We start from the raw sequence: 12,417 nt of genomic DNA on the forward strand, positions 1-12,417 counted from the left end.
ATCCTTCAAAATGTTGAATTTTGTCTCTCATTAAGTCTCTGTTGGTTATATCATCTTCTCCTATACCCATCCCCTCTAAGTCTGCTTTGACTTCTTTGAACCAGGTAATTTGGGTTCTGGGGTTCTTGTCAAAAACATGAATATTTTCTTTGTCAGCCTTTCATCATTCATTCTTTTCAAATGGTCGCAAAAGTTTACTCTCCTCTTCCTCATAGTATCTCCCACTTTCAATTTTGTCATACACTTCTCTATTACTTCTAAGCTTCCAAGTCCCATTCTCAAACCTCGGCCCAAGTACTCTTCTAATAATTTTTCGCTCCTTTTTTGCTATAGCTTCCATTTCCTTGTTAGTGTCCATTGCTAAACATTCAGATGTATACAGACACTCTGGCTTAATCACAGTGTTGTAGTGCCTTATTTTTGCGTTAATTGATACTGACTTCTTGTTGTACACATTCTTTGTTAGCTGGAATGCCATTTCCATTTTTCTTGTTCTTGTTTTATTTCCTTCTTTATCTGAAGCATTGGGCTGGATGATTTCCCCTAAATATTTGAAATTAGAAACCTTCTTTATCTGGCCATACTTTGTAATCATATTGTTCGGTGCCTCTTTTACATTGGTTAGGTACTCTGTCTTTTCAAAGGAGATTTTCAGTCCTGCTTTTTCTGCTGTTTCATTCAGAATATTGATCTGTTTGACTGCTTCTTCCAAACTTCCTGCCAGAATCGCTAAGTCATCAGCAAAAGCGAGGCAATCTGCTTCTAATCCATCCTTTATTCTTCCTAATCTGATTTTTTGTATTCCTTCTTCAGTCGTTTTCTTCCTCCACTCTCTAATAACTTTTTCTAACACACAGTTGAATAGGGTAGGTGACAACCCATCTCCTTGTCTTAATCCTGTTCTGATTTTGAATGGTCTGGATACCTCACCACGGAACTTTACTTTTGCATAGGTATCCGTAAGTGTTTCTTTGACGATTGCGACTGTTTTCTTGTCTGCTCCAAACTCCCTAAGGATGTTAACCAAGGTTGTTCTGTCAACGGAGTCGTACGCCTTCTTGAAGTCAACAAACATGATAAAGATGTCTTTTCCTCTTAATCGTCTATATTTAATAATTAACTTCAAGTTTAAAATTTGCTCCACACAAGATCTTCCCTTCCTAAAGCCTGCTTGGTATTCACCAATTTCTTGATCAAGTTGTTTCTCCAATCTGTTTTGTAGGGCCTTAGATAGAATTTTATACGTTACCGGAAGTAAAGATATCCCTCTGTAGTTATTTGCATCGGTTTTATCCCCTTTCTTGAAGATGGGGTGGATTAATGCAGTTTTCCATTCTTCCGGTATACGTTCCGTTCTCCAAATCTCATTGATTATTCCCAGTAGTTTTTCTTGAGTTGTATTATCCACACTTTTCCACATTTCTGCAATTATCATGTCTTCCCCTGGTGCTTTATTGTTCTTAAGGTTTTTAATGATTTCTCTGATTTCTATGAGGCATGTGGGTTCAGAATTATTGTTCACTGTGTTTGGGGTGTTGGCTGGTAATTTTTCAATAGGTTCCTGACAGTTGAGGAGTTGTTCAAAATATTTTGCTAATATTTCACAATTTTCTTCCTTATTCATTGCCAGTTTTCCACTGGTATCTTTAAAACATAGATTTGGTGCTACATATTTTTGTAGTTTCTGTCTGAATGTGCGGTAAAAGGATCTGTTATTGTTTCTCTTAAAATCTTTATCCATTTGTGTAAGTTGGCTCTTTTCAAATAGTCTTTTTACTGATCTAATGAGTTTTGCTGTAGAAGATCTTTGCTGTTTGAACTCCAGGTAGTCCTTATCACTTTTGGTTGAGTGCCATTTCTTCCATTGTCATTATTATTATTACTATTAATATTGTCATTATCAGTGGTAGCAGCAGCAGTAGTTGAATTACTGCCACTATTAACTTGATTAGTTCATTGTTAGTACTATTTACGTACACTGTCATAATAGACACTTAAATCATTTTAATACTTCTTGTCATACTAAAATCGTTATTTCTTAGATATCTATGAACTAAAAAAGGAACTCTACGTATCAAACCATGGACGAAATAGGAAAGGGCCAAGTGCCCATAATTACATCAGGTTAAATAAATAAATACACATATAAAAACAAATGTATTCGATGGTAACATATTCTTTCTGCAGAACCCTATTCTTGCCATGCTCTCTCCTTCATCGTCAGTTACTTTGCTGCCCAAGTTATCAGAAACCATTGACTAGTTGTAATTTCTGATATTCCAATGTAATTCTATGAACATCATCTGATTCAATTAAACTACATCCCGTTTCCCTAGTTTTACGTTTCTTGATATTCACCTTCTACTCTTTTCCCAAGACACCATTATTGTGATCAGCCATGTTATTTCCTGTCTCTGAGTGAATTTCAGTACCATTAACGAACCCTAAAGTTTTTATTTCTGCTCCCTAAATTTGAATTTCCTCTTCAAATTTCTCCTTGATTTCCTTTACTGTGTGCTAACTGTACAAACAGAATGATACCAGGGTTAGGCCCTTACCACCCCCTTCTCAATTATGGATTCGCTTTCATGTCCTTCGGCTCTTGTAACTGCGCTATAGTTTCTGAAAAAATCGTAGATAAAACCTTCACTTCCTATATTTTAACGATGCTATCTTCTGAATTTCAAAAACTGTATTCCAGGATCATTGCCAAGCGTTTTCTCCAAATCTGTTAATACTGTAGATGTAGGTTACCCCTTTTAAAAAATCCATCTCCGAAGATTGGTTGTTGAGTCAATACTGTCTCACGTGTACCTGCATTGCTCCAGAATTCAGACTGATCTTCCACATGGCAGGCTTCTACAATTATTTCCATTCTTACGTAAATAGTTCGTGTCAGTATTTTGTAGCCACGAGTTTTCAAACAAATAATTTGGTCATATTCACAGGTGCTGACCTGTCTTCTTTTTAATACAAATTATTACATTGTTATAGCAGTCTGAATTTATTTCGCTTGTGTCATATATCATGCATACAAGTTAGAATAGTTTTGCTGTGGCTAGTTCTACGTGGTCTACTGCAGCGAATTTGTTTCGACTTAGTTCTTTCATAACTCTGCCAAATTTTTCTGTCAGTGTCTTATGTCCATCTCATCTCTATTTCCTTTCTTTTCTTTTTCTGTAATATCCTCTTTGAGTTTGTTTCCTTTATAAAGACCTACTATTTATTCATTTATACAGACCCTCCATTTATTCCTTTCACTTTCCATCCTTCCCTCCTTTGCTTGGTACTGGCTTTCCATCTGAGCTCTTAGTATTCATATAGTCGCAACACTTCTACAAAGGTCCCTTTAATTTTCCTATATGTTGCATCTACCATTCACTTAGTCATGCGGTTTCTACAGCCTTCCATTTATCGTCTAGCCATTCCTGTTTTACCATTTTACAATGTCATCTTTTAGTCGTCTGTATTCCCTTTTGCCTACTTCATTTGCTGCATTTTTACATTTTGTACTTTCGTCAGTCAATTTCAATATCTTGTGTGTTATCCCTAAATTTATTTTTGCCCGTCTGTTGCAGGGCAGTAAAATCCAATGGAATGCAGTATTTCTGTATCCGCAGGACCACCTAATTCACACGTCCCATTTGCTAAAGTCTTTTATAATGGTTTTGGGCTAATAATGTTAGGCCGTACCTCAGGTGAGCTGCGGAGAGTAAGCGATTTGCTCAACTGATGCACTGTCCACCTGCTCACTACATAGGACAGTGCTAGTTAGCCATCCATCACATGTCCCCATCCACGCTACCTCATTTCAGTCACTTTCATGATGAACGCACTTTAGATTCACGTGAAACAATATGTTTCCAGAGACCTTTTAAAGTCTCAGACATCTATGATGTATGTATGCAGACTGAAGTGACGAATGAAAATTTGTGTCCGCAGCTCGTGGTCGTGCGGTAGCGTTCTCGCTTCCCGCGCCCGGGTTCCCGGGTTCGATTCCCGGCGGCGTCAGGGATTTTCTCTGCCTCGTGATGACTGGGTGTTGTGTGATTTCCTTAGGTTAGTTAGGTTTAAGTAGTTCTAAGTTCTAGGGGACTGATGACCATAGATGTTAAGTCCCATAGTGCTCAGAGCCATTTTTTTTTTTAAATTCGTATCTAGGTCCGTATTTGAACCCGAAGTTCCTACTCTGTAGACATATACGCTAATCACTACGCCACCCTGGCACAGTGGCTTTGCACAGCTGCATGGACTACCCTAACACGGTTCCCTCCTCATTCACACCTCAGCTCACTGCTATGCTGTTCATTGCAGTCAGGAATCAGTCCCTGTAGTTTTTCGGTTTTATTAATGTTTGTATACGTTAGAGATATTTGAGACTTGAAAAGGTCTCTGGAAACATGTAGTTTCATTTGGTTAAAAATACCTATGCCTGGTTTTCTGGCAGCATCCTCCGGTTTGTTTGATTCTGAGGTGCTATTACAAAACAGTTGGAGAGCCTTTGCAATGCTGTTTGTGTTTAGGTGAAATACCTCCGGACTGAGTTGTCAATGGGAATTTGGATTGAGTAGGGAGGAGTGTTAGGGTAGGCCATGCCATTGGGCAAAGCCACTGTGCGAGGATGGCGTAGTGGTTAGCGCATCTATCTAGTGAGCAGGAGGCCCTTGTTTGAGTCCCAGCGTTGGTACAAATGTTCATTTATCGTTTCGGTCTGCATATGTACATCACACTTTAGACTATGACTTACGTGTACTCACTGCAGCCACCCTCTTCAAATAGTTGCACTGATGAGTCAATTCAGAGAAACTGGGGGTAGACTTTCGGTTATTTCATGATCCAACTTGAAATGATATGGCTGTGGTATCAGTTTTAAGATTCCGCTAAATGTGTTAGCAAGACCCTTAGCATCAGCTTTTAACTTACACTTCTACTGTGAGCAACCAGGAAGCAACCATTAAGCAACTGATGTTTAGCCTCTGAGGTGCTATTTCAGCATTGTACAAGTACTTCAGCCCTGAATTCTAATAGTTGGAAGGAAAGAGAAGGAAAGTAACGCTATCATTATATAGAATTCAGATTCTTTTAACCACGATAGTCTCCAAATACTTCCTTGAAGGACGTGATAGGCTCCCTGCTGTTGCCTTACTAAGATTTAACTGTCATCGTTTATCGCCTTCAGAATATTTCTGACCATTATTGTTATCATTATTACTACTTCTTTGTAGTGTCATCACCATCATCATCATCACCATACACCCAGAGCCACCTTCATTACATAGTAGGCCTAATACTCAAAGCATCATAATCATAAGATTTCCTGTAAAAGTCCATGAGAGCAAATCAGCCTTCCAAACGTTTCTATAATTTCCAGAGTCTTTTATCAGAATTAATCTATGACTGAGAAGTTCAAATCAGAGAACGGCACACTCTAGGCACGCACTCGTCATCTTTACATCTTTATTATTAAAAATCATCAAAATGATCACTAGTATCACCAAAAGAGAATTACTTTTACATGTAGTCAATCACAGTCACATACATGAAATATTTGTGTTAATGACACGGCATTTTAGCAGTGTGAATATAGGGTTACGATTTATCTCACAGTCATCTGGCGAAACTTATGTTATTTCATAAATACACTGTGTCTGTGATGTCAGTCAGAAAGTGAAAAAAGTTGTCAGTTAACACCTCTCATCCAAGCTGGCCAAGCTGCACCAACTAGAAAGACTTACATGAAGCTTCACAAGAAAACGAACTCAGGATCATTATCGTCTGATCAACATTCTCTGACAATTATCATCATCCACCATCAATATCATTATCTGACAGTTATCATCATCCACCATCAGTATAATCCTGTCACCAGAATCGTCCTGTTATTAACATCATTATCAGCATCATGCTATCATCAGCATTATCCTGCCTTCAGGATAATCCTTTCATCAGAAGCATCCTGTCATCACTATTATCCTGTCATCGGCATCATCCTGTCATCATCATCAGTCTGTCATCACCATCATCATGTCATCAGCATCATTCTATTACAGCATTAGCCCGCTGTCAGCTTCATCTCGTTGTCAGCTTCATCACGTCATACTCAAACAATAGACATAGACTACACTTAGATTACACAGACAGAAAAATAGATACATACACAGCAATAAGAGACGAGGAACAATGGGCACAATTAAACGCACTTACAAACAGTATTTCAAAAACTACACATGAAGAGTATATGCGGACACGGCATTACAGACATGCCTATGTACAGCGTAACAACAATATCCAGAGGATGGACAGCGATACCCACAGTGACAATGAAAATAGTGACAATGAGGAGGAACAGGAGGAGGAAGCTGAGATGTGACAGTAAATAAGCAAAAGTGCTGGCAATCTTGCCAAGAAAACAGCACATGCTGTACATGGATGGGCACCTAAAGCAGTTAATACATAGGATTAGTAATAAATAGGATAAGCAACATTATTTCTCTACTAATAACTATTTGATTATGTGTGTGTGTGTGTGTGTGTGTGTGTGTGTGATGGCACTAAAAAATCTCTCATCTATCCTATTCTTCTTAAAAAACAACAAAATTTTATTTATATTTCAACCTTAAATTATTGTTATTTTGAAAACTATCATTCTTTGTAAATGTTGTAGATAAAACAAAAGGAAAGAAAATTGTAAAAAGATGAAAAACGAAAATTGTAATATGTACATCCTGTTTTAAATATCAGGTAACAGATTTATAATTTGGCAATAAATAAATAAATAAAACGTCCTGTGACCTTCTATGCTTCATAACATTCTCACAGTCATCACATTGTCAGTTTCATCACACAGTCAACTTCAGCACACTCTGAGTTTAATTACAGCTTGATCACACCGTAAATTTCGTCGCTTTGTCAGCTTTCTGCATCATCTGATTCATCACATTGCCAGCTTCATTGCATTGCAAGCTTCGTCACATTTTCAGCTTTATCATATTCTCCATCATATTGTCAGTTCCATCACATCAACAGCTTTATCACATCGTCAGCTTCATCCCATTGTGAGCATCATCACATTTTCAGCTTCATCACATTTTCAGATTAATCACAACATCAGATTCATCATGCTGTCAGATTCATCACATTGTTAGATTCATTACATTTTCAGTTTCATCAAACTATCAGCTTCATCACAACTGTCAGATTTGTCTCATTGTCACCTTCATCCCATTGGCAGCCTGATCACATCGTCAGCAACTTGTCAGTATCATCCCATAATCGAGGTTATTGCATTACTCAAATATATCACTATGGGATTTCGTTACTAGCATTTCTGATCCTTAACAACATCCAGTCATCATTAATTGTCATGATGATGAGTACAATGAGAGAATGATGAGAGTCCCTGTCTCTGTTTGGAGGTGACACCCAAGTGATCATATTAGTGCCACAAGAGGAGGTCGTCCCAACAGTGCTGAGAGCGGAACAGACTAAGAGGTGAATGCCCAAAGTGAACTTGGGACGACAGCAGGAGGTCAGAGGCAGCAGCCCTACCATTGACCAGTCCCAGTTTTTAGAGGAATCCGTGTTATTGGCGAGTCGTAGAGGCAGATAACAAAGACGCTCCTGGCAAGAGAGCCGTCCTTACCTTCCTCAAAGCCGACCCACTTCTTGGCGCCGCCCTCAGGCTTCTTGGACGGCTGTTCGTCCTCGCCCTTGTCCTTCTGCTTGGCCTCGGACTCGGGCTTCTTGCGCTGGAAGTAACTGGTGGAGCGGATGCGGTCGAGATCGTCCTGGGTCTTGCGGAGGACGGTGTCGACGCCGGCGGTCAGCGCCTTGAACTGCCGCCACTCGTCCGCTTCGGCGCCCTGTGCACACCACCACCACAGCTGCCGTCACCAGCACCAGTACGCGGTAGGCAGGCCCACTCCCCCTGTCCCCTCCCCCACCCCACCCTCACGCTTACTTCCTGGTTGTCATGTGGTCTGCCGTTACACATATTTACCCTCCCAACTACTGTGGCTAGCCACGACTATCAGACTGAATGCATCACCACTGCCAACTATGACCACCCGACATTGGCCACCCGACACTGCCCTAGTGAGATTTTTCAAGAGTGAGACCAGCCTGAAGACCACCACTCTGTACCCTCCCCCAATGAAACTTCACTTGATTCTCTCTTTCAGACTACGAAACTCAATCTGATATTGATCTGTTCTATGAGTAGGGTATAAACTACATGTTAGGGAAAGAAAATATAATCTTGTTGCATCAAAAAATAAAACTACAATCATGGTTCATCATGAGAATATATCCCAGTTGCTCAAAAGTAATAACAAATAATACCCAACTTAAGCAGGTCTCCAGCTATGATATGAACAGTGATTAGAACATTAGATATACAGATGTCAGTCAATATGCTGAATGATAAAAGAACATTTCAAAACGAAATTAAGCTTTCATAAAACTATGTGACTCGTGACGTGGCATGGAGGGGAACTAAGATACAAGCAAGTACGAAAGCAGAAAAAATGTAGGTAATACCCGAGAGTAATGGACTTCAGGCACCATTACTGCCTTCCGCTTCCAGTAACCGTAAGGGTTACACAGGGGCATTGTACCAGTGCTCGGTAAGTGTTGGCCCCGAATGTAGGACTTTTCGCATAGTTCGCCATATCGGGTTGAAAGCTGATTTGCTTGATTGGCGACTCCATAGAGTGCTGTGTGCACAACGACCATATATGTGAAATTAGAAGGTCAGCGTTGGCCGTAATTTTTATGGTTTATTGACAGCAAAATCGATTTTCAATCACATAATGATCATCTGTCGAGGGACATGAAAGGAAGCAGTGGTTGGGAAGGGAGTGAGACAGGGTTGTAGCCTCTCCCCGATGTTATTCAATCTGTATATTGAGCAAGCAGTGAACGAAACAAAAGAAAAATTCGGAGTAGGTATTAAAATCCATGCAGAAGAAATAAAAACTTTGAAGTTCGCTGATGACATTGCAATTCTGTCAGAGACAGCAAAGGACTTGGAAGAGCAGTTGAATGGAATGGACAGTGTCTTGAAAGGAGGATAAAGTTGAACGTTAACAAAAGCAAAACGAGGATAGTGGAATGTAGTCGAATTAAGTCGGGTGATGCTGAGGGAATTAGATTAGGAAATGAGACACTTAAAGTAGTAAAGGAGTTTTGCTATTTGGAGAGCAAAATAACTGATGGTGGTCGAAGTAGAGAGGATATAAAATCTAGACTGGCATTGGCAAGCAAAGCATTTCTGAAGAAGATAAATTTGTTAACATCGAGTATAGATTTAAGTGTCAGGAAGTCGTTTCTGAAACTATTTGTATGGAGTGCAGCCATGAATGGAAGTGAAACATGGACGATAAATAGTTTAGACAAGAAGAGAATAGAAGCTTTCGAAATGCGGTGCTACAGAAGAATGCTGAAGATTAGATGGGTAGATCACATAACTAATGAGGAGGTACTGAATAGAATTGGGGAGAACTTTGTGGCACAACTTGACTAGAAGAAGGGATCGGTTGATAGGACACGTTCTGAGGCATCAAGGGATCACCAATTTAGTATTGGAGGGCAGTGTGGAGGGTAAAAATCGTAGAGGGAGACCAAGAGATGAATACACCAAGCAGATTCAGAAGGATGTAGGTTGCAGTAGGTACTGGGAGATGAAGAAGCTTGCACAGGATAGAATAGCATGGAGAGCTGCATCAAACCAGTCTCAGGACTGACGACCACAACAACAACAACAACAACAACAACAACAATGATCATCATTAGTGCTGTAGTGTACAAATTGAAACTCATAGGCCCTGGTATCAACTCACTGAGTTATTGAGATCGTTTCAAAGCTTTAACTACTGATAATAACTTGACAGCAGTGCCTATGAGTTTTAATTTGTACACTACACCACTGAAGATAATCATTATGGGATTGAAAATCGATTTTGCTATCAATAAACCATCAAAATTACAGCCAATGCTGACCTTCATTTTAAAGCTGATTTGCGCTTTCTGCAGTGCAGGGTCGTTATTTGGTTTAACTTTGGTGTAGCACGTGACTTCCACCTAACGTCCTGTAGCGGCTTTATTTTTATACACTGGATGAATTCCCGGTGGCAGTTTTGTGACAAGACGCAGTTTCTTTGTAGCCACGGTATGGAATGTCATTTAACAACTCCTACTGTAGACGTTTAGCAACTACTTGTTTGGATGTGGACATGGACATGTTATTTATTAATCATTTTTATTGATTTTTCAGTTTCTAAATAGTAATCTCTGATTTTTTTAAATTTCTTAACTGTTTAATGGAGTAGGTTGCAACTGTTTTTTTTTTCAGGTTTCAGATACAGTGGTCATGGGGATAAGCCCCCAAAACCACGGTAGTGTATAGTGATTGCTGTCATACAAAACTTAGGTCGATAACAGTATTTTACAACTGTGCCGCATTTGTTTATCATGAACATGTACATTCAGTCTCACCTTGTCATCGTCTCATTTTTTCTATTTCTTTTGTAATTCCTAAATAATAAAGTCAGTGGTTATATTTTTAACAGCATAAATTAAAATAATCTTTTTAACGTTCTAAAAATGCATGTAACTGTTTCTGTGCTGGCATAAGCTGTCGCCAGCACACCGGTCGGCAAAGATGTAGCAAGAAGTAGGCGCTGGATCAAACGCTCCTGTCAGGAGAGAGGCCAAAGGCAGACTCGCAAGCAACACGCCGCCAACGCCCTCTCGACCGCAAGTATGTAGATCGCCGCTGCTGACCGGAGGGCTCAGTCTCACTCACTGACGCGTCAACTCGCACTTCAAGTCGGCGTCTGTCATACATCGCATAGTGAGACTTGTTCTTCTCCAGCAGCGAGGGTAACGTGGACTAGTATTGAAGAGCTTTTACCACAACACATGGACGGTGCTAAAGTTAAGTAGCAGCTATCTGTTTAAGTAAATAAAGTAAGTAAATTAATACATGTGTGCAGTTGTGTTGTAGAAAGAGGATACTGGCCAGCAAACAACATCATCTTCTATGATTCCTATGGTACAGAACTCTACAGTGTCAATGAGGACACAAGAGTTTCACTTTAGTAATTATACAGGGCGTCCCAGCAGGAATGGTCTACACTCAGGAAGACGCAGAAACGCTCATTTGAAGCAAAAAGCTTCATTTGGATTTATGGTCTATCCGAATTGTTTCCAACATAGAAGACATTCAATGTATATTTGTTTTTGGAGTACTGCTGTGCACGAATGTGTTTTACACAGCCAACGTCTTTGACGTTTTATCCTAGTCCAACCTACCTCGTTGCTTTCAACTTCTTTGCTCGAGTTATCTTCCTGCAAAAGGAATAGCAGTGGACCCAAAATAGCACACTTTGTGATTCACATTGTGATTTCTCCCCAGTAACTAAAATTTTCTATCTTTCCAACATTGTTCGCATTATTCAGTACCTCTTTGTCCTCCCCCAGTAGCTGAATGGTCAGCGTGATGGATTGCCAATCCTCTGGGCCTGGGCTCCATTCCCAGCTGGGTCGGGGAATTTTCTCTGCCCGTGGACTGAGTGTTGTGCTGTCTTCATCATCACCCTATCATCCTCATCGACTGCAGGTCGCTGAAGTGGCGTCAAAGTGAAAGACCGGCACCAGGTGGACGGTCTGACCAATGGGGGGCCCTAGCCATACGATTAAATAAATAAGTACCTCTTTCTACATTCTGTTTGATAGGTACAATTCAAATTCTGCGTATCAGGGATCCGATAGTTTGTTGGTAGGTTTTGAAGGTACGTGGCGTCAGATGTCTACGCACAGGTCAAGTGATTCGCGTTCATAACGAGTCGCTGATTTGCGTAAACGGTGATGGCGCCCGATAAGAACCCAGATGGCTTCCACAGAGTTTACATCAGGCGAATTTCGTCGCCGAGATTTCAACGTGAATTCACTACACTTCTCCTCAAACCACTGTAGCCCAGTTCTGGCTCCGAAATACGGACAATTATACTGCTGAAATCTGACAGTGCCGTCGAGGAAGACATCAAGCACGAAGGGACGCAGGTGGTTCGTAGCTGTCAGCATGTCTTCGATTACTACCGCAGGTCCCATGCAATATCAGGAGAATGTCACCACCCATCGGATAATACTGCTCCCGCCAACCTACGTCCCTGGCGCGCTATACGTTTTGAGCCACCGTTCACATCGATGACAGCGTTTGTGGAGACGTCTATCGATCTAGTGTAGCGAAAATGTGATTCACCCCAACAGTCGACATGTTTTTATTAATCGACTGTCGAATCCCGATAATCACATACCCAATTCAATCGTAATTGACAATGTCGTCCGGTCAACATGTGGACACGTAGGTGTAGTCTACTGCAGAGCTCCATGTTCAACGAAGTACGATGAACGGTG

General features: G+C 40.4%; 1 protein-coding gene across 1 annotated transcript in view; it reads right to left on the minus strand.

Moving 5' to 3' along the window:
• LOC124716751 overlaps positions 1–12,417 on the minus strand; it is a 324,669-nt gene that overhangs the window by 266,443 nt on the left and 45,809 nt on the right. The window contains exon 3 of the mRNA XM_047243294.1: positions 7,643–7,862. Coding sequence (XP_047099250.1) covers positions 7,643–7,862 — 220 coding nt within the window. The remainder of the gene's footprint in view (positions 1–7,642; positions 7,863–12,417) is intronic.

Source organism: Schistocerca piceifrons, chromosome 9 (assembly GCF_021461385.2).
Source record: "Schistocerca piceifrons isolate TAMUIC-IGC-003096 chromosome 9, iqSchPice1.1, whole genome shotgun sequence".
Lineage (NCBI taxonomy): Eukaryota > Metazoa > Arthropoda > Insecta > Orthoptera > Acrididae > Schistocerca > Schistocerca piceifrons.